This window comes from Hordeum vulgare, chromosome 5H (assembly GCF_904849725.1).
Source record: "Hordeum vulgare subsp. vulgare chromosome 5H, MorexV3_pseudomolecules_assembly, whole genome shotgun sequence".
Taxonomy (NCBI): domain Eukaryota; kingdom Viridiplantae; phylum Streptophyta; class Magnoliopsida; order Poales; family Poaceae; genus Hordeum; species Hordeum vulgare.
This window is the reverse complement of record NC_058522.1, coordinates 144,617,368-144,641,041: the sequence shown is the minus strand read 5'-3', so window position 1 is coordinate 144,641,041 and position 23,674 is coordinate 144,617,368. Positions and strand designations below refer to the sequence as shown.

The window sequence follows — 23,674 nt, the reverse complement described above, 5'->3', positions numbered from 1 at the left end:
CACCAAGCACACACACGCACGTCTCGTCCTGCAGACCCCCACCCATGTCTCCCATCCACCCACAACCCACACCCCGGAGTTCCTCCGCCTCAGCAGGGCAGCCAGGCTCCTCCCCGCCGCGTCTGGCACCGTGTCAGACGTCGTGGTGGGAGTTCCCCGCCGAGGTGATTCTCAGCGAAGGCAGTGTGTACGACGGCGTGTCGCTCTACGCCGGGGACCCCTTAAACTCCACGAAGCTTCCCGTCGTGTACGCCGCGGACTGTGGCTCCCGGCTTTGCGGCAGGGGCGAGCCTGAAATGGACAAGGTCGCTGGAAATATACTCCTTTGTGAGCGCGGAAGCAACGCCCGTGTCGACAAAGGTGCGGCCGTCGGGGAGGCCGGCGGAATCGGCATGATTCTCGCCAACACGGAGGAGTGCGGCGAGGAGCTCATCGCCGACTCCCATCTCATCCCAGCGACAATGGTGGGGCAGAAGTTCGGCGACAAGATCAGGCACTATGTCAAGACCGACCCGTCACCGACGGCGACCATCGTCTTCCACGGCACAGTCATCGGGAAGTCGCCGTCTACGCCGTGCGTCGCGGCGTTCTCCAGCCGGGGCCCCCAGTACCGCACGGCGGAGATCCTCAAGCCCGATGTCACAACCCCCGGCATCGACATACTCGCGGCATGGACCGACGAGGCCTCACTAGTGGGGACGGGGCCTATAGCCCCAGCCCGTAAGGGGCTTTAGTCCCGGTTCACCAACCGGGACTAAAGGGGCGGGACTAAAGGCCTAACCTTTAGTCCCGGCCCTGTCAAAAGCCGGGACTAAAGGTGCTCCACGTGGGCGTCTCGTAGCGCCCCAGGGGCAGGCCCTTTAGTCCCGGTTCGTTACACAGACCGGGACTAAAGAGTTTCAGATTTTGCTTATTTTTGGGTTTTTTTTTGAATGAAATTATTTTTGGGTTTTAGGGTTTTAGGGTTTAGGTGTTTGGGAGATTAACGTGATGCCTCGTTTGGTGTTCGGGAATTAGTTTTCATGTAATTTAAATAGAAATAATTATGCATATATATAAGATTAACTTATCTTACAAGCGAGCATATATATACAATTATATGGAGATCTGAATTATCGGGACTAGAGCCCGTCTATTCGATTACATGGACGAACATCAGTAATGGCCCCTAGCTACACTAAATCGTCCTTTGTCATCTATAGCTTCCGTCCTCAGAAAGGTCGCAAGCTCCTCTGCAACAGCAACCGCGCGTTTCTCTGGTAGGACCTTTGTCGTCATGGCCGTGTGCTATATAAGAAGAGGAGATGAATATGAATATCAATCATGATAACAAAGAATGACGGGTAAAAATAGAGGTGTGAATGTTCATTGCTTACGTCGAATCTGTGATCCTTGTGCTCAGAGGTAAACGTGCGAATGGTCTCGCAAACATAGTATCCGCATAGATGCGTTCCCCGTTGCTGCTGGTCGCACTTTACGAGAATAGAATATATATAATCAAAATAATAATCTAGCATCATAAATGTATTGAAAATAGAAGTATATCATACTACTACTTACCTGAGCAGCTTCTCAGGAAAGTTACCGGGAGTCACCCACTTGAACCGCTTCCAAACCCTCTCCGACAAGGATAATGATTTGCTAAGTTTTTCATTAATTGATATATCAGAAAATCATCGAAATAGACCGATAGAGCGCAAGAATTATTGAAATTACCCTTGGAGCATGTCCTGCACGCTTTGGAACTGTTCCAAGGGTCTCGATAATGGGTCGAGGGCATCAACTCTTCCCTTATCAATTTGAATGTCCAACAGAATCCAATGGAAGCTGCACATGTATATATATATGTGTGTGTGTGTGAGTAACTTATCAATTACACTTATAAGTGAATGGACACAATAGAGTAAAGACCCTCACCTGAAGTTGTATGGAAACAGTATGTGGTCACAGAAATTTTGATCTGTTAGAAACCTTAGAAGGTTTTCCTCCGTCTCCTTGGGATAATCAGTTAGCGTCGCTATATGTATTTTATCTGGGTCAATAAACCCAATATTTATTATGCTCTTACTTTTACACTCCAGAATCTTCATTCTGCATAATAGAGTACAAGTTATATATAGACAATGAATTGAAATAACTAAACAAGTTTTATGTAGACAACGAATTGAAAAACTTATAGACAATAGCAACTCATAAGCGATTTGTCAAGGGCGTCGCCATTGTACATCTGGAAGAGTTTATCAAAGTCGATATGGATTTCTTCGGGGTGGCCGTAGTACTCCTGTGGGACACTCAGCACGATCATCTTCTCCCATTCTTTGATTCACTTAAGTACCATTTATGCAAGTAACGCATATTTGTTGGGAGATCATCTTTGCTGACCAAAGGCTCTCCCATGACAAACTTTGGCTTAGGGACTACCACAGCCTTGGGTATCTTGTCGTCTTGGGAAGACAGCAATTCTTCAACCGAGATACCACATGCAGCCGCCAACTCCTTTGCTCTTTCTAAAGCTAGCCCCTGCACCGGAGAGGAAACATTCTCGGTTACACCTTGAGGGGTGGGATCGACTGTTTGGCCTGTTGTCCAAGCTGAGGAACGTCTGATTTTTTCTTGCTTGTAGTTGAATTGCTCTTTTTCACTTCCTGCTACAATGTGCGTGTATAGTCATCAGGCTTATGGTGTAAGTCATAAGGTCTGATAGGAAGATTAGCATGACGTACCTTTGGGAGGGGCGACCTTTGCGCTTTGGGGTGCTTTGTGGGTTAGGAATTGTCGGCGGAGCGTTCTTGGTGGCACGCTCCCGCTTAGTATCCGGAGTGGGCGGCGGCGGAGACGGACGACCCAAGTCTGGCGGCGGTGATCGAGATCTGCTCTTTTTCACTTCCTTCTGCAATGTGCGTGTATAGTCATCAGGCTTATGGTGTAAGTCATACTGTGATGGAAGGGTCGTGAAGTATTTTGCAAATGCTATTTGCTTCTAGGTGTATTCCGGGCGGGGCTGGGTTCCTTCTTTTTCATCTGCGCATCATGATGTTCCTTTGCTATCCTGGCGTTTTCCTCGGGGGTACGATCATAAGGTCTGATAGGAAGATTAGCATGACGTACCTTTGGGAGGGGCGACCGTTTGCGCTTTGGGGTGTTCTGTGGCTTAGGAATCGTCGGCGGAGCGTTCTTGGTGGCACGCTCCGGCTTTGTATCCGTGGCAGGGTCAGGCTTTGTATCCGGAGCGGGCGGCGGCGTTGCGTTCTTGGTGGCACGCTCCCGCTTAGTATCCGTGGCAGGCTCAGGCTTTGTATCCGGAGCGGGCGGCGGCGTTGCGTTCTTGGTGGCACGCTCCCGCTTTGTATCCATGGCAGGCTCAGGCTTTGTATCCGGAGCGGGCGGCGGCGGAGCGTTCTTGGTGGCACGCTCCCGCTTTGTATCCGTGGCAGGCTCAGGCTTTGTATCCGGAGCGGGCGGCGGCGGAGCGTTCTTGGTGGCACGCTCCCGCTTTGTATCCGTGGCAGGCTCAGGCTTTGTATCCGGAGCGGGCGGAGGCGGAGCGTTCTTGGTGGCACGCTCCCGCTTTGTATCCGTGGCAGGCTCAGGGTTTGTATCCGGAGCGGGCGGCGGAGGAGCATTTTTGGTGGCACGCTCCCGCTTTGTATCCGTGGCAGACTCAGGGTTTGTATCCGGAGCGGGCAGCGGCGGAGCGTTCTTGGTGGCACGCTCCCGCTTTGTATCCGTGGCAGGCTCAGGGTTTGTATCCGGAGTGGGCAGCGGCGGAGTCGGACGACCCAAGTCCGGCGGCGGTGATCGAGATGGACTCGTGTTGTGCTGGCCGACGTCATGTGGAGGGCTTGGAGGTAATGGAGGTGTAGGTGACCTGCGACGACTAGGAGGCGGTGTTGTCCTTGGGGCCGAGCCTGGAAGCTTGATGTAGTTCTTGTCCCATAGGATGACTCCACCCAATACTTCTCCGAGTGTCCTCTCATCTTCGGGTCCAGCAATGTCGAGCTCCATATCATTAAACCCCGTCATGATTTCATCCACCCCGACTTTAGCAAAACCAGCTGGAATCTCACGGCCATGCCAGCGTGCATTAGGGCCAGAAGGTAAAGCTTGTCCGACGGCCACCTTCATGGATATGTTCTTGAATTTCTGATGAAGTTGACATGATGTTGTATCCTTGATTCCATCCACGGGGTAGCCGGGAACGCCCTCTATCATTCTTCGTTCATCGTCGGGCGGGGCCTCAGATTCAGCCACGCTGCTTTTCCGCTTAGATGGGGCGCCGGTAATATCAAGTGCAGGATCTTCGTGGCGCGGTACTCCTCTAAGCTCATCAATGTGCTTCCGTTGCTCGTTAATCATGGGAAGCAACTGGTTGAACTTGTCATTCTCCTCAACCTGCTGCCGGTTCATTGCTCTCTCTCGGCTTTTGTAAGTGTCTTGGTCTCTGGAAAACCCAAGCCACCACGGGTAAGATGGACCGAAGCCTCGCGTTCGTCCTCCATGTTCGTCATTGCCGAGGACCAGTGTGAGCAAATCTTTATCTCTATCTGCAGTGAACTTTCTTTGTCCCTCCTTAATTTCTTTCACTATCCTTTTCCAATTCTCCCTGGGTATCCTAAGATTGTCATTGCAGATGAGGTCCCCTGTTTTTTCGTCGTACGACCCACCATGCGCAAGGAACCAATTTCTTGCTCTCAATTCGCACTCATCACGGAGTGGTTTAGGTACGATGCCTTTATCTATCAGATCTTGCTCTTTCTTTTCCCACTTTGGGATGTCAGTCTCATAGCCCCCTGGCCCCAGCTTGTGGTGATATTTCTTCTTGTCGGCATTTATCTTGTTCTTTTCTGATAATGCCTGGGCATCTTCTGACTCCTTGTACTCTTGAAATTCCTTCCAGTGATTCGCCTGCTTGGCTAGATACCCCTCGAATACTGGCACTTTCTTTGTCTTCAGATAGTTTTTCCATAGCTTCTACTTCCAGCTACGGAACAGTTCGGCCATCTTCTTTAGAGTCCACTGCTTGACTTTGGCCATCAGTTTGTCTGCGGTGTCTTCATTCTCACATTCTGGCAGGTTGAAATGTGACATGAGATCATTCCAAAGATTATATTTGTACCTTTCGGCGACATAGTCACTATCGGCTGCCCCTTTGCGCTTGTTCCACTCCCGAACACTGATCGGGACGTGATCCCTAATGAGAACGTGTAATGTGTCAGCAGGATTCTTAGGAAGCTTGGGTTCGCCCGTAGGCATTATCACCTCAAAGGTGTAATGCATCCGTGCATCCAACTTTCTAGTCGGGTCTCGTTTCATAGATTTGCTCGATGTGGAGGCCTAAGAGGGAGAAACATTCGTCAAATGAATGTATATGTATACAATATAGAGCTATCTCCAATATTTTTCACATATTACAAGTGATTGTCGAACTTCATATGTATACCTCGCCGGACTTTATTATTTCTTCACCGGCTTCTCCATCAGTGGAGCTATCACCTTCTCCGTCATTGGACCTATCTCCTGCCCCATCGGCTTCATCTTCATGTTGCTCGACCTCCATTCCATATCCGGAATCGTTTAGATATGACGTCGGAGATTCGGCTGGTTCAAGTTCGGGGCCATCTTTGATTATATCTTCGAGAAGTTCTTCCTCTTCGAGGTTCCTGATATGTGGATCCATAGTTCTGCAAAAAACGGACATTTGATTAACTAATAAACTAACAAACTATATAAGAGGGGTTGGAAACTTCGATGGCTCATTTTATATAGGAGGACCTTTAGTCCCGGGTCTTGGCTAGAACCTATACTCTAAAATACCAGCCGGGCGGAGCCCAGTCCCGGACACTTAAGCATATACAATAGAAAAATTAAACTAGTTCTATTAATTTTCTTGCTAAAAGTAAACTATTAACACTTAAGCATATACAATAGAAAAATTAAACTATTAACACTTAAGCATATACAATAGCAAAATTAAGCAATAATCTAAGAAACACTATTAACACTTAAGCATATACACTATACAGTAGCAAAATTAAATGACAAAAAAATATTTCTTCTTCTTGTAACCCTAAACTAAATTTTCCTCTTCTTCTATTTCTCCTTTTCTTCTACTTCTTCTTCTACTTCTACTTCTCCTCTTCTTCTACTACTTCTCCTCTCATCTTCTTCTATTTTTCCTCTTCTTCTCCTCTCCTCCTCTTCTTATTCTCCTTTTTCTTCTTTTCTTCTCCTCCTCTTCTTATTGTCCTTTTTCTTCCTTTCTTCTCCTTTTTCTTCCTTTCTTCCCTTTTTCTTCTTTTCTTCTCCTTTTTCTTCTTTTCTTCTCCTTTTTCTTCCTTTCTTCTCCTTTTTCTTCTTTTCTTCTCCTTTTTTTTTCCTTTCTTCTCCTTTTCTTCCTTTCTTCTATTTTTCTTCCTTTCTTCTCCTTTTTCTTCCTTTCTTCTCCTTTTTCTTCCTTTCTTGTCCCTTTTCTTCTTTTCTTCTCCTTTTTCTTCCTTTCTTCTCCTTTTTCTTCTTTTCTTTTCCTTTTTCTTCTTTTCTTCTCTTTTTTCTTCCTTTCTTCTCCTTTTTCTTCTTTGCTTGTGCTGGCTGGAGTGTTGGGGAGGAGGTGGCGTGGGGCTTACCGGCCGGAGGTGTCGACGGCGCGCGACGAGGAGGAGGTCGGCGCGCGGCGAGGAGGAGGGCGGCGCGCAGCGAGGAGGACGGCGGCGGCGAGCAGGACGACAGCGACGACGAGGAGGACGGCAGGCGGCGGCGAGCAGGACGGCGGGCAGCCTGACGGCGTCGTCGAGTTCGTCGCTTGCCGCGCCGGCAGGAGAACGAGAGGAAGAAGAAGAGAAAATGGACGATTTGGGTTCGAAATTTTCTAACTCCCGCTTATACAGGTGAATCTTTAGTCCCGGTTCGGGGCTCGATCCGGGACTAAAGACCCTTTAGTCCCTGGTGGAGCCACGAACCGGGACTAAAGCCGCTTTTTCGGCTGACCAGAAGGCGATAAGCAGGGGCCTTTAGTCCCGGGGCGTGGCTCGAACCGGGACAAAGACACCCCTTTAGTCCCGGGTGGAGCCACGACCCGGGACTAAAGGCCCTTTTTTGGCAGACCAGATGGCGGGAAGCAGGGGCCTTTAGTCCCGGGGCGTGGCAAGAACCGGGACTAAAGTGTTGCCTATATAAACCCTCGCCCCTGGCCACCATATCCCCTGTTTTTTGGTTGTTGAAGTGTGACCATGCCATGCTCTTGCCACCCTAGTTCATGCACATGACGTTTTCGATGAAATGCCCGAGCAACTCTACTTAAGCTTTCTCCTCTCCAAGCTCGACCTCCAAGCTCCATTTTCCTTAATATTTATCTAGGTTTGGCCGTGCACGAACTGCGAGCACCACCGTGGTGAGCCTCTTGTTCTTATCTTCTTTTTAAAATCAAAAAAATCTTACTTGTATGATTTAGATACATACTTGTATAAATTACTCACTTTCATTATTTTTTGTTATTATATAGTGCGATGGTTTTGGTATCCGCCTCCGTCGGCCCTCGTCCTGTCTATGATTCGGATGTGGTATAGATTATCTTTTATAACTATTTGTTTTATTTAGTGTTTATGACAATTATGACGACCAATGTGACATATTTTTTTTTAATCTAGGAGGTATGTGAACCGGAAATTCCAACCCACATAAAAATTATTGTCGAGAAGTTAAATTTGGTTGAAAAAGAAAACAAATACTTGAAGAAAAAATTGAAAATAATTGAGGATAAGAATATGGAACTGGAGTTGCATGTCGCCGATGTCATCGATGATCGCAAGATGAAGATCGATGCGATGCGGTTGAAGATGGATGCAATGCGCTTGAAGATGGATGAAATGCGCTTGATGATTAGGAATATTAGAAAAATATGCCATTGATAAAGAGGCTTGGTATCATTATGCTGTTGGGTCAATTGTTACCTTAGTTGCGATCTTGATCGCGTTTGTTGTTGCATTTAAATGTTTTACATAGTTGGATGTTGTTTTTATGAGAGAAATTTATGTATTTTCTTTTGAGAGAACTTTATGTATGTATTCAAAGGCACAACACAAAATTTCAACAATTTCTGACTTCATTTGGTATATTTCGTGGATTTACTTTTTTTTTTTAGCTAGTTGACCCTGAAATTGAAAAGCACTACAAATGAACTCTGAAAATGTTGAAAGTTGGCATGCTATCATCATTTCACCCACATAGCATGTGTTAAAAAGTTGAGAGGGCTACGACAAAAACTGGATGCACTTCGTGTACAAAACGGACAATCTCTCTCGAAGTATGAGGGTTTCGAACGAGAACTCATCTCTTACAAAGGGATTTCATTTTTGTGAACTTATTTGAACTCCATACTTTTTGTGTGTTCAAAATGCACCATTCAAAGGCACAGCACAAAATTTCAACAATTTCTGACTTCATTTGGTATATTTGGTGGATTTACTTATTTTTTTTGAGCTAGTTGACCTGAAATTGAAAAGCACTACAAATGAACTCTGAAAATGTTGAAAGTTGGCATGCTATCATCATTTCACCCACATAGAATGTGTTAAAAAGTTGAGAGGGCTACGTCAAAAACTGGATGCACTTCGTGTACAAAACGGACAATCTCTCTCGAAGTATCAGGGTTTCGAACGAGAACTCATCTCTTACAAAGGGATGTCATTTTTGTGAACTTATTTGAACTCCATACTTTTTGTGTGTTCAAAATGCACCATTCAAAGGCACAACACAAAATTTCAACAATTTCTGACTTCATTTGGTATATTTCGTGGATTTACTTATTTTTTTGAGCTAGTTGACCCTGAAATTGAAAAGTACTACAAATGAACTCTGAAAATGTTGAAAGTTGGCATGCTATCATCATTTCACCCACATAGCATGTGTTAAAAAGTTGAGAGGGCTACGACAAAAACTGGATGCACTTCGTGTACAAAACGGACAATCTCTCTCGAAGTATGAGGGTTTCGAACGAGAACTCATCTCTTACAAAAGGGATTTCATTTTTGTGAACTTATTTGAACTCCATACTTTTTGTGTGTTCAAAATGCACCATTCAAAGGCACAGCACAAAATTTCAACAATTTCTGACTTCATTTGGTATATTTCGTGGATTTACTTATTTTTTTTGAGCTAGTTGACCCTGAAATTGAAAAGCACTACAAATGAACTCTGAAAATGTTGAAAGTTGGCATGCTATCATCATTTCACCCACATAGCTGTTGGGGAACGTCGCATGGGAAACAAAAATTTTCCTACGCGCACGAAGACCTATCATGGTGATGTCCATCTACGAGAGGGGATGAGTGATCTACGTACCCTTGTAGATCGTACAGCAGAAGCGTTAGAGAACGCGGTTGATGTAGTGGAACGTCCTCACGTCCCTCGATCCGCCCCGCGAACAATCCCGCGATCAGTCCCACGATCTAGTACCGAACGGACGGCACCTCCGCGTTCAGCACACGTACAGCTCGACGATGATCTCGGCCTTCTTGATCCAGCAAGAGAGACGGAGAGGTAGAAGAGTTCTCCGGCAGCGTGACGGCGCTCCGGAGGTTGGTGATGATCTTGTCTCAGCAGGGCTCCGCCCGAGCTCCGCAGAAACACGATCTAGAGGAAAAACTATGGAGGTATGTGGTCGGGCAGCCGTGAGAAAGTCGTCTCAAATCAGCCCTAAAACCTCCGTATATATAGGTGGGAGGGGGAGGGAAGAGGCAGCCTCAAACCCTCAAGGGTTGGCCGAAATTGGAGGTGGAGGAGTCCTACTCCAATCCTACTAGGAGTAGGATTCCACCTTCCCACTTGGAAACTCTTTCCACCTTGTGTTTTTTCCTTCTCAAACCTTATGGGCCTTAGTGGGAACTTATTCCAGCCCACTAGGGGCTGGTTTATCTCTTCCCATAGCCCATGAGACCCCTTGGGGCGTGACACCCCTCCCGATGGTCCCCGGCACCCCTCCCGGCACTCCCGGTACACTACCGATGAGCCCGAAACTTTTCCGGTAATGCACGAAAACCTTCCGGTAACCAAATGAGGTCATCCTATATATCAATCTTCGTTTCCGGACCATTCCGGAAACCCTCGTGACGTCCGTGATCTCATCCGGGACTCCGAACAACATTCGGTAACCAACCATATAACTCAAATACGCATAAAACAACGTCGAACCTTAAGTGTGCAGACCCTGCGGGTTCGAGAACTATGTAGACATGACCCGAGAGACTCCTCGGTCAATATCCAATAGCGGGACCTGGATGCCCATATTGGATCCTACATATTCTACGAAGATCTTATCGTTTGAACCTCAGTGCCAAGGATTCATATAATCCCGTATGTCATTCCCTTTGTCCTTCGGTATGTTACTTGCCCGAGATTCGATCGTCAGTATCCGTATACCTATTTCAATCTCGTTTACTGGCAAGTCTCTTTACTCGTTCCGTAATACAAGATCCCGCAACTTACACTAAGTTACATTGCTTGCAAGGCTTGTGTGTGATGTTGTATTACCGAGTGGGCCTCGAGATACCTCTCCGTTCACACGGAGTGACAAATCCCAGTCTTGATCCATACTAACTCAACTAACACCTTCGGAGATACCTGTAGAGCATCTTTATAGTCACCCAGTTACGTTGCGACGTTTGATACACACAAAGCATTCCTCCGGTGTCAGTGAGTTATATGATCTCATGGTCATAGGAATAAATACTTGACACGCAGAAAACAGTAGCAACAAAATGACACGATCAACATGCTACGTCTATTAGTTTGGGTCTAGTCCATCACATGATTCTCCTAATGATGTGATCCCGTTATCAAGTGACAACACTTGCCTATGGCCAGGAAACCTTGACCATCTTTGATCAACGAGCTAGTCAACTAGAGGCTTACTAGGGACAGTGTTTATGTCTATGTATCCGCACAAGTATTGTGTTTCCAATCAATACAATTATAGCATGGATAATAAACGATTATCATGAACTAAGAAATATAATAATAACTAATTTATTATTGCCTCTAGGGCATATTTCCAACAGTCTCCCACTTGCACTAGAGTCAATAATCTAGTTCACATCACCATGTGATTCCAACGAATCCAACACCCATATAGTTATGGGGTCTGATCACGTCTTGCTCGTGAGAGAGGTTTTAGTCAACAATTCTGAAACTTTCAGATCCGTGCGTTCTTTACAAATCTTTATGTCATCTTATAGATGCTGCTACTACGTGCTATTCGGAAATGCTCCAAATATCTACTCTACTATATGAATCCGTTTCACTACTCATAGTTATTCGGATTAGTGTCAAAGCTTGCATCGACGTAACCCTTTACGACGAACTCTTTAACCACCTCCATAATCGAGAAAAATTCCTTAGTCCATTTGTTACTAAGGATAAATTTTGACCGCTGCTAGTGATTCAATCATGGATCACTCTCTGTACCTCTCAACAGACTTTGAGTCAAGGCACACATCAGGTGCGGTACACAGCATGGCATACTTTAGATTCTACGGCTAAGGCATAGAAGACGACCTTCGTCTATTCTCTTTATTCTGCCGTGGTCGGGTTTTGAGTCTTACTCAAATTTACACCTCACAACGCAACCAAGAACTCTTTCTTCGCTGATCTATTTTGAACTCCTTCAAAAACTTGTCAAGGCATGCATTTTATTGAAACTTTCATTAAGCGCTTTTGATCTATCTCCATAGATCTTTGATGCTCAACGTTCAAGTAGCGCAATCCAGGTATTCCTTTGAAAACTCCTTTCAAACAACCTTATATGCTTTACAGAAATTCTACATCACTTCTGATCCACAATATGTCAACCACATATACTTATCAGAAATTCTGTAGTGCTCCCACTCACTTCTTTGGAAATACAAGTTTCTCATAAACCTTGTACAAACCCAAAATCTTTGATCATCTCATCAAAGTGTATATTCCAACTCCGAGATGCTTGCACCAGTCCATTGAAGGATCACTGGAGCTTGCATACTTGCTAGTACCTTTAGGATCGACAAAACCTTCTGGTTGTATCACATACAATGTTTGCTCAAGGAAACCTGTCGAGAAAACAATGTTTTGACATCCTACGTGCAATATTTCATAAATAATGCGTCAACAACTAACATAATTCTAACAGACTTTTAGCATTGCTACGAGTGAGAAAGTCTCATCATAGTCAACTGTTTGATCTTATCGAAAACATCTTTGCGACAAGTCGAGCTTTTCTTAATAGTGACTTATCACCATCATCGTCTGTTTTCCTTTAAAGATCCATCTTTACTCAATAGTCCTCTGACCATCAAGTAGTTCTTCCAAAGTCTACACTTTGTTTTCACACATGGATCCTCTCTCGGATTTTATGGCTTCCAGCCATTTGTCGGAATCTGGGCCCACCATCGCTTTCTCCATAACTCGTAGGTTCACTGTTGCTCAACAACATGACCTCCAAGACAGGGTTACCGTACCACTCTGTAGTAGTACGCGACCTTGTCAACCTACGAGACTTGTAGTAACTTGATCCGATGCTCGATGATCACCATCATCAGCTTCCACTTCAATTGGTGTAGGCGCCACAGGAACAACTTCCTGCACCCTGCTACACACTGGTTGAAGTGATGGTTCAATAACCTCATCAAGTTCTACTACCCTCCCACTCAATTCTTTCGAGAGAAACCTTTCCTCGAGAAAGGATCCGTTTCTAGAAACAAACACTTTGCTTTCGGATCTGAGATAGGAGATGTACCCAACTGTTTTGGATATCCTATGAAGATGCATTTATCCGCTTTGGGTTCGAGCTTATCAGACTGAAACCTTTTTCACATAAGTGTCGAAGCCCCAAACTTTCAAGAAACGACAGTTTAGATTTCTCTAAACCTCAGTCTATCCTGTGTCATCTCAACGGAAATACGTGGTGCCCTATTTAAAGTGAATGCGGTTGTCTCTAATGCATAACCCATAAACGATAGTGGTAATTCGATAAGAGACATCATTGTATGCACCATACCAAATAGTGCGTGGCTATGACGTTCAGACACATCATCACACTATGATGTTCCAGGTGGCATGAACTGCGAAACAATTTCCACATTGTCTTAACTGCGTACCAAAACTCGTAACTCAGATATTCATTTCTATGATCATATCGTAGACAGTTTATCCTCTTGTTACGACGAACTTCACTCCGAAACAGAATTGAACTTTTCAATATTTCAGACTTGTGATTCATTAAGTAAATACTCTAGTATCTACTGAAATCATCATTGAAGTAAGAACATAATGATATCCACTGCGTGCCTCAGCACCCATTGGACTGCATACATCAAAATGTATCACTTCCAACAAGTTACTATCTTGTTTCATCTCAATGAAAACAAGGCCTTGCTCATGTGGTATGATTTGCATGTCACTAGTGATTCGAAATCAGGTGAGTACAAAGATCCATCAGCATGGAGCCTCTTCATGCAATTTATACTAACATGACTCAAGCGGCAGTGCCACAAGTAAGTGGTACTATCATCATTAACTCGTATCTTTTGGCACCAATATCATGAACATGTGTAACACTACGATCGAGATTCAATAAACCATTGAAGGTGATTATTCAAGCAAATAGAGTAACCATTATTCTCTTTAAATGAATAATCGTATTGCAATAAACACGATCCAATCATGTTCATGCTTAACGCAAGCACCAAATAACGATTATTTAGGTTTAACACCAATCCCGATGGTAGAGGGAGCGTGCGACGTTTGATCATATCAACCTTGGAAACACTTCCAACACGTATCGTCACCTCGCCTTTAGCTAGTCTCCGTTTATGTCGTAGCTTTTATTTCGTGTTACTAATCACTTAGCAACCGAACCGGTATCCAATACCCTTATGCTACTAGGAGTACTAGTAAAGTACACATCAACATCATGTATATCAAATATACTTCTTTCGACTTTTGCCAGCCTTCTTATCTACCAAGTATCTAGAGTTGCTCCGCCTCAGTGACCGTTCCCCTTATTACAGAAGCACTTAGTCTCGGGTTTGGGTTTAATCTTGGGTCTCTTCATTAGTGCAGCAACTGTTTTGCCGTTTCACGAAGTATCCCTTCTAGCCCTTGCCTTTCTTGAAACTTAGTGGTTTTACTAACCATCAACTATTGATGCTCCTTCTTGATTTCTACTTTCGCAGTGTCAAACATCGCGAATCACTCAAAAGATCATAGTATCTATCCTTGATATGTTATAGTTCATCACGAAGCTCTCATAGCTTGGTGGCAGTGACTTTGGAGAACCATCACTATCTCATCTGGAAGATTAACTCCCACTTGATTCAAGCGATTGTCGTACTCAGACAATCTGAGCACACGCTCAACGATTGAGCTTTTCTCCTTTACTTTGTGGACAAAGAATCTTGTTTGGAGGTCTCGAACCTCTTAACAAGGGCACAAGCATGAAATCACAATTTCATCTCTTCGGAACATCACTTATGTCCCGTGACGTTTTACAACGTTTTCGGCGCCTTGCTTCTAAGCCATCAAGTATCTTGCACTGAACTATCGTGTAGTCATCAGTAACGTGTATGTCGGATGTTCATAGCATCCACAGACGACGCTCGAGGTGCAGCACACCGAGTGGTGCATTAAGGACATAAGCCTTCTGCGTAGCAACGAGGACAATCCTCGGTTTTACAGACTCAGTCTGCAAAGGTTGCTACTATCAATTTTCAACTAAATTTTCTCTAGGAACATGTAAAAACAGTAGAGCTATAGCGCAAGCTACATCGTAATTCGCAAAGACCATTAGACTATGTTCATGACAATTAGTTCAATTAATCATATTACTTAAGAACTCCTACTCAAAAAGTACATCTCTCTAGTCATTTGAGTGGTACACGATCCAAATCCGCTATCTCAAGTCCGATCATCACGTGAGTCGAGAATAGTTTCAGTGGTAAGCATCCCTATGCTAATCATATCAACTATACGATTCATGCTCGACCTTTCGGTCTCATGTGTTCCGAGGCCATGTCTGCACATGCTAGGCTCGTCAAGCTTAACCCGAGTGTTCCGCGTGTGCAACTGTTTTGCACCCGTTGTATGTGAACGTTGAGTCTATCACACCCGATCATCACGTGGTGTCTCGAAACGAAGAACTGTCGCAACGGTGCACAGTCGGGGAGAACACAATTTCGTCTTGAAATTTTAGTGAGAGATCACCTCATAATGCTACCGTCGTTCTAAGCAAAATAAGGTGCATAAAAGGATTAACATCACATGCAATTCATAAGTGACATGATATGGCCATCATCACGTGCTTCTTGATCTCCATCACCAAAGCACCGGCACGATCTTCTTGTCACCGGCGCCACACCATGATCATCCATCAACGTGTCGCCATCGGGGTTGTCGTGCTACTTATGCTATCACTACTAAAGCTACATCCTAGCAAAATAGTAAACGCATCTGCAAGCACATATGTTAGTATAAAGACAACCCTATGGCTCCTGCCGGTTGCCGTACCATCGACGTGCAAGTCGATATTTCTATTACAACATGATCATCTCATACATCCAATATATCACATCACATCATTGGCCATATCACATCACAATCATACCCTGCAAAAACAAGTTAGACGTCCTCTAATTTTGTTGTTGCAAGTTTTACGTGGTGACCAAGGGTATCTAGTAGGATCGCATCTTACTTACGCAAACACCACAACGGAGATGTATGAGTTGCTATTTAACCTCATCCAAGGACCTCCTCGGTCAAATCCGATTCAACTAAAGTTGGAGAAACCGTCACTTGCCAGTCATCTTCGAGCAAAGGGGGTTACTCGTAACGATGAAACCAGTCTCTCGTAAGCGTACGAGTAATGTCGGTCCAAGCCGCTTCAATCCAACAATACCGCGGAATCAAGAAAAGACTAAGGAGGGCAGCAAAACGCACATCACCGCCCACAAAAACTTTTGTGTTCTACTCGAGAAGACATCTACGCATGAACCTAGCTCTGATACCACTGTTGGGGAACGTCGCATGGGAAACAAAAATTTTCCTACGCGCACGAAGACCTATCATGGTGATGTCCATCTACGAGAGGGGATGAGTGATCTACGTACCCTTGTAGATCGTACAGCAGAAGCGTTAGAGAACGCGGTTGATGTAGTGGAACGTCCTCACGTCCCTCGATCCGCCCCGCGAACAATCCCGCGATCAGTCCCACGATCTAGTACCGAACGGACGGCACCTCCGCGTTCAGCACACGTACAGCTCGACGATGATCTCGGCCTTCTTGATCCAGCAAGAGAGACGGAGAGGTAGAAGAGTTCTCCGGCAGCGTGACGGCGCTCCGGAGGTTGGTGATGATCTTGTCTCAGCAGGGCTCCGCCCGAGCTCCGCAGAAACACGATCTAGAGGAAAAACTATGGAGGTATGTGGTCGGGCAGCCGTGAGAAAGTCGTCTCAAATCAGCCCTAAAACCTCCGTATATATAGGTGGGAGGGGGAGGGAAGAGGCAGCCTCAAACCCTCAAGGGTTGGCCGAAATTGGAGGTGGAGGAGTCCTACTCCAATCCTACTTGGAGTAGGATTCCACCTTCTCACTTGGAAACTCTTTCCACCTTGTGTTTTTTCCTTCTCAAACCTTATGGGCCTTAGTGGGAACTTATTCCAGCCCACTAGGGGCTGGTTTATCTCTTCCCATAGCCCATGAGACCCCTTGGGGCGTGACACTCCTCCCGATGGTCCCCGGCACCCCTCCCGGCACTCCCGGTACACTACCGATGAGCCCGAAACTTTTCCGGTAATGCACGAAAACCTTCCGGTAACCAAATGAGGTCATCCTATATATCAATCTTCGTTTCCGGACCATTCCGGAAACCCTCGTGACGTCCGTGATCTCATCCGGGACTCCGAACAACATTCGGTAACCAACCATATAACTCAAATACGCATAAAACAACGTCGAACCTTAAGTGTGCAGACCCTGCGGGTTCGAGAACTATGTAGACATGACCCGAGAGACTCCTCGGTCAATATCCAATAGCGGGACCTGGATGCCCATATTGGATCCTACATATTCTACGAAGATCTTATCGTTTGAACCTCAGTGCCAAGGATTCATATAATCCCGTATGTCATTCCCTTTGTCCTTCGGTATGTTACTTGCCCGAGATTCGATCGTCAGTATCCGTATACCTATTTCAATCTCGTTTACTGGCAAGTCTCTTTACTCGTTCCGTAATACAAGATCCCACAACTTACACTAAGTTACATTGCTTGCAAGGCTTGTGTGTGATGTTGTATTACCGAGTGGGCCCCGAGATACCTCTCCGTTCACACGGAGTGACAAATCCCAGTCTTGATCCATACTAACTCAACTAACACCTTCGGAGATACCTGTAGAGCATCTTTATAGTCACCCAGTTACGTTGCGACGTTTGATACACACAAAGCATTCCTCCGGTGTCCGTGAGTTATATGATCTCATGGTCATAGGAATAAATACTTGACACGCAGAAAACAGTAGCAACAAAATGACACGATCAACATGCTACGTCTATTAGTTTGGGTCTAGTCCATCACATGATTCTCCTAATGATGTGATCCCGTTATCAAGTGACAACACTTGCCTATGGCCAGGAAACCTTGACCATCTTTGATCAACGAGCTAGTCAACTAGAGGCTTACTAGGGACAGTGTTTATGTCTATGTATCCGCACAAGTATTGTGTTTCCAATCAATACAATTATAGCATGGATAATAAACGATTATCATGAACTAAGAAATATAATAATAACTAATTTATTATTGCCTCTAGGGCATATTTCCAACAATAGCATGTGTTAAAAAGTTGAGAGGGCTACGACAAAAACTGGATGCACTTCGTGTACAAAACGGACTATCTCTCTCGAAGTATGAGGTTTCGAACGAGAACTCATCTCTTACATGGATAATATGAAAATGAAAAGTGTTTGAAATTGAGTACGTTCCATACATGCATTACATAAAAGGTTTAATACATTATTACATTATTCCACCAATATTCCTATCTATTATTTCTGTTTTCTTCTGGGTCGTAGCCATGGAGAATCTTCATCATTCAGTAGGATGCTTGGGTCAGTTTTCACTTTGAAGGGCGGAATTTCATGAAACCTATTATAATCTTCTGACATGTCTGTCTTGTCATCTACTCCCACGATGTTTCTTTTCCCTGAAAGAACTATGTGGCGTTTTGGCTCATCGGATGATATCTTCTTTTGCTGATTTCTTTTTCTCGTTAATGTAGACATGTCCTTCACATAGAAAACCTGAGCGACATCATTGGCTAGGACAAATGGTTCGTCCATGTACGCAAGATTGTTAAGATCAACTGTTGTCATGCCGTACTTTTGGTCTACAACTACCCCGCCTCCTGTCAACTTCACCCATTTGCACCGAAATAAAGGGATCATAAAAGTAGGTCCATAGTCAAGTTCCCATATCTCCTCTATGTACCCGTAATATGTTTCCAAACAGTGCCCATTCTCGTATGTTGCATCAAAGCGGACACCACTATTTTGGTTGGTGCTCTTTTTATCTTGGGCAACCGTGTAATATGTATTCCCATTTATCTCATAACCTTGGAAAGTACATATAGTCGAAGATGGTGGCCTGGCCAAACAGTACAGCTTATCTCCAACGGTGTCGTCATTCATGAGATGTGTCTGCAACCAACTGCCGAAAGTCTTCTCGTGTTCCCCTTTAATCCAAGAGTCAGCCTTCCCCGGGTTTTCGGAGCGTAGAATATTCTTGTGTCTCATGATATACGGAGCCAGCACGGTGGATTTGTGTAGAACTGTGTAGTGTGCTTGAGAGAAAGAATGCCCGTCCATACATACTTTTACTTTCCTTCCTGGTGTGCCTTTTCCTGTCAGCCTACCCTCATACCGAGATTTAGGAACACCAATCGGCTTAAGGTTAGGAAGAAAGTCCACACAAAACTCAATGACCTCCTCTGTTCCATAGCCCTTGGAGATGCTTCCTTCTGGCCTAGCACGGTTACGAACATATTTCTTTAAGACTCCCATGAACCTCTCGAAGGGGAACATATTGTGTAGAAACACAGGACCGAGAATTCTAATCTCTTCGACTAGGTGAACTAGGAGGTGTGTCATTATATTGAAGAAGGATGGCGGGAACAACAACTCAAAGCTGACCAGACATTGGACCAGATCAATCTGTAACCCTGATAGACTTTCTCGATCGATTACCTTCTGAGAAATTGCATTGAGGAATGCACATACCTTCACAATTGCCAGGCGAACATTTTCCGGTAGGATTCCCCTCAATGCAACCGGAAGCAATTGCGTCATAAGCACGTGGCACTCATGAGACTTTAGGTTTTGAAATTTTTTGTCTTTCATATTTACGATTCCCTTTATATTCGACGAGAAGCCAGTCGGGACCTTGATACTGAACAGGACTTCAAAGAAGATTTCCTTCTCTTCCTTAGTAAGAGCGTAGCTGGCACGCCCTTGAAACTGCCCTGGATGCATGCCATCACTTCCTTTATGACGTTCCTGGTCCTCCCGTTCTTCCGGTGTATCTTTTGACTTCCCATACAAGCCCAGGAAGCCTAGAATATTCATGCAGAAATTCTTCGTCAGGTGCATCACGTCGATTGCCGAGCGGACCTCATGGACTTCCTAGTAGGGTAGCTCCCAAAATATAGATTTCTTCTTCCACATGGGTACGCGCTTATCAGGGCCGTTAGGAACAGGTTGGCTGCCAGGACCCTTTCCAAAGATTACTTTTAAATCTTTGACCATATCAAATACTTCAGCACCAGTACGGATGACAGGCTTCCCCTGGGGTTCTGCCTTGCCATTGAAATGCTTGCCTTTTTTCTTTAAGGGATGCTTGGGCGGAAGAAAACTACGATTGTACGGATACACATTCTTCCTACAGTTGTCGAGATATATACTTTCTATCGGATCCAAATAGTGTGTGCATGCACTGTATCCCTTATTTGGCTGTCCTGAAATGTTACTAAGAGCAGGCCAATCATTGATGGTTACGAAAATCAACGCTCGAAGGTCAAATTCCTCTTGTTTGTGCTCGTCCCACACACGTACACCTGGTTTGGCCCACAGCTGTAAAAGTTCATCCACTAATGGCCTTAGGTACACATCAATATCGTTGCCGGGTTGCTTTGGACCTTGTATAAGCAGTGGCATCATAATGAACTTCCGCTTCATGCACAACCAAGGAGGAAGGTTGTAGATACATAGAGTAACGGGCCAGGTGCTGTGACTGCAACTGTGCTCCCCAAAAGGATTCATGCCATCTGTACTCAGACCTAACCATAAGTTCCTTGCGTCAGCTGCAAATCTCGGGAACTCTCTCTCGATTTTTCTCCACTGCCGACCGTCAGCGGTGTGCCTCAACTTATCGTCTTTCATACGATCTTCCATGTGCCATCGTAACAACTTCGCATGATCTTTATTTCTGAACAGACGTTTCAACCGTGGTATTATAGGAGCATACCACATCACCTTGGCAGGAACCCTCTTCCTGGGTGGCTCGCCCTCAATATCACTAGGGTCATCTTTTCTGATCTTATACCGCAATGCAGTGCATACCGGGCATTTATCCATATTCTCGTACTTCTCACCGCGGTAGAGGATGCAGTCATTAGGGCATGCATGTATCTTATGCACATCTAATCCTAGAGGGTAGACAAGCTTCTTTGCTTCGTACGTGCTGGCGAGCAATTCGTTCTTTCTTGGAAGCATCTTCTTCATCAGTACCAGCAACTTTTCGAATGACGAGTCAGTCACACCGGTCTCTGCCTTCCACTTTAGCAATTTCAGTGTGCTACCCAGCTTCTTCTGGCCATCTTCACAAGTTGGGTACAACAATTTGTTGTGGTCCTGTAACATCTGCTCGAACTGCAACCTCTCCTTTTCCGTGTCGCAACCTCGCCGTGCATCAGAAATGACCCGGCCAAGATCATCAGCGGGCTCATCTGGTTCCCGTTCTTCATCCTGATCTTCTTCTTCATTGTCTTCCATTGCGGTATCAGCATACTCAGGGAACATAGATCGGTAGTTGTCATCATCGTTCTCTTCTTCTTCATCGTCATCTTCCACCATAACCCCTCTTTCTCTGTGCTTGGTCCAAACATTATAGCCCGACATAAAACTGGACCGAAGCAGGTGGCTCTGAATGACTCTTGAGGAAGTGTAATCCTTCTCATTCCGACATTCAACACATGGAAAAAACATATAGCCACCACCATGCTTTTCGCATCGGCTGCATCTCGAAAAGAATGCACACCTTCTCTGTAAGCGGCTGTGTGTCGATCACCGTACATCCATGGATGGCTCATCTCTGCGTTATACGACAGTATATCAAATACAATCACGATCCTAAAAATTAGTATGGCACGGTCTAAACGAGGAAGTATAGTTGCTAACCTTTTAGAATAAGTAGAAATAAAGAGGAAGAGGTTTAAGCATGGCTCGGGCATCTCATATCGTAGTTGTGTTCGGTGAACTGAAGCGGCATCGCTCTAACACACATTTCAACAAACACCTCTAGTGCATCAAAAAAAGTGGAGAGCAAGCACCCACCCACAATCCTCCATCCAAGAAAAATGCAACGAAGTTGGGAGAGGGGGACTGTGCTATATATAGGCAGAGGACTTTAGTCCCGGTTTGAGACACAAACCGGGACTAAAGGTGGCGCACATGCGGGCTGCCCACCGCGTAGCCCTTTAGTCCCGGTTTGGGACACGAACCGGGACTAAATGTTCCTTACGGACCGGGACTATAGCCTCGAGGGAGGCATTGAGAATTGGGGCGACGTGGCCGGGCCTTTAGTCCCGCCCCAGAGGCAGCCAGGACTAAAGGGTCCCGGCCAAAGACCCGTTTTCTACTAGTGCCTCCCCCACCGACCTCGAGATCGACCCAAGGCGCGTCCCGTTCAACATCATCTCCGGGACGTCCATGTCGTGCCCGCACGTGAGCGGCCTCGCCGCGCTGCTCCGGCAGGCGCACCCGGACTGGAGCCCCGCGGCGGTCAAGTCGGCGCTCATGACCACGGCGTACAACCTGGACAACTCCGGGGAGATCATCAAGTACCTGGCCACCCGGACCCAGTTGATGCCGTTCGTCCGCGGCGCCGGGCACGTGGACCCCAACAGCGCGCTCAACCCCGGGCTGGTGTACGACGTAGACACCGCCGACTACATCGGCTTCCTCTGCACGCTCGGCTACACGCCATCTCAGATCGCCGTCTTCACCAGGGACGGCTCCGTCGCTGACTGCTCGAAGAAGCCCGCCCGCTCCGGCGACCTCAACTACCCGGCCTTCACGGCCGTCTTCTCGTCGTACAAGGACTCCATCACCTACCACCGGGTGTTGAGCAACGTCGGCAGCGACGCGAACGCGGTCTACAAGGCCAAGGTGGAGAGCCCCGCCGGCGTGGTCGCCAAGATGACTCCGGCCAAGCTCGTGTTCGACGAGGAGCACCGGAGCCTGGCGTACGAGATCACCCTCGCCGTGTCCGGCAACCCGGTGATCGTCGACGATGAGAAAAACAAATGAAGAGATTGGATCGGATCGGATGATGAGAAAAGAAAAAAGAGAGATTTGATCGAGATGCAATGCTTGCATGGTCCGGTGCACTTGGCTTCAAGCTTAGTACGCAACGACGAGCTTGGAGCCCGAGGCGGCCGCTACGGGCGCAGGCCCTGGGCGCAATCAAATCCACTGCCACGCTGATGTGTTGACGAGGAGGGCCTGCTCGTGAAGTGCGCCGTGACCGCCTACCAAAGCCATGTAGTGCAGACATGCAGGCCAAGGATGAAGGCGGTGAGGTGCTTCAGATGGGAGGCGCTGAGACGAGGGGCCGAGGTGAAGGAGGACGTGGTTCAGATCAGGAACAGTTGTTGTGTATGCATGTGTACTCCCTTGTTTTCACTAAGCCATAAAAGATGTAGCAATTCAGATCGGGTCTTCTTTATTCATGGTAGAATATACCTCTGGTAATTTTATATTTGTTCACATGCATTTACTTTAATCTACTGATGATCAGGCCTTCTTTTATTTTTGTTCCTCAATCGTAGTCTTGGCTGAGGCCATGCACGGAGAATATGAGCTCCTGATGCATTTCTTAACATGCGTTATAAACTGTATCATCAACAAGTATCAAGTGTGGTGATATACGATGCTCTAAACTGTGCAACATAGTGGTGGACTTTGCATTTTTGGTGTTTGTTTGAGTTTTGTTTGATTATTTTGTCAATTTTCTAATTATTCTCCTGCTACAAATAGTAATTAATCTTCTCTTACCACTTCTGTCAGAGGATGATTTTACTATAGGAAATTTGATTGAAGATCTCAACGACGGCAATTTTATGTACCATTGTTCAACTCCGAAAAAGCAGTGAGAGACCGAGGTCCACATAGCTCTTTATTTTTTTTAGCCAAAATTATTTTCACACACTGAAAAAACTCTGAAAAAAGTATATACAGATATGTGTATTTGTATTACACACGTACAAGTTTCCATGAACATATATGCTCTCATGTAACATATTAAAAAACGATAAATACACAGATTAAAATGGGCTTTGTCTTTGTTGTTTTTGGGCCAGATATTCATCTTTTTTGTGTAGC

General features: G+C 45.6%; 1 protein-coding gene across 1 annotated transcript; it reads left to right on the top strand.

The window, feature by feature from the left end:
- The first annotated feature begins 44 nt into the window (after window positions 1-44).
- LOC123396428 (subtilisin-like protease SBT1.4) lies at window positions 45-22,600 on the top strand. Its single transcript, XM_045091368.1, has 2 exons — window positions 45-683; window positions 21,935-22,600. The coding sequence occupies exons 1-2, from the start codon at window positions 45-47 to the stop codon at window positions 22,598-22,600; spliced, it is 1,305 nt and encodes a 434-aa protein (XP_044947303.1).
- Window positions 22,601-23,674: the final 1,074 nt, after the last annotated feature.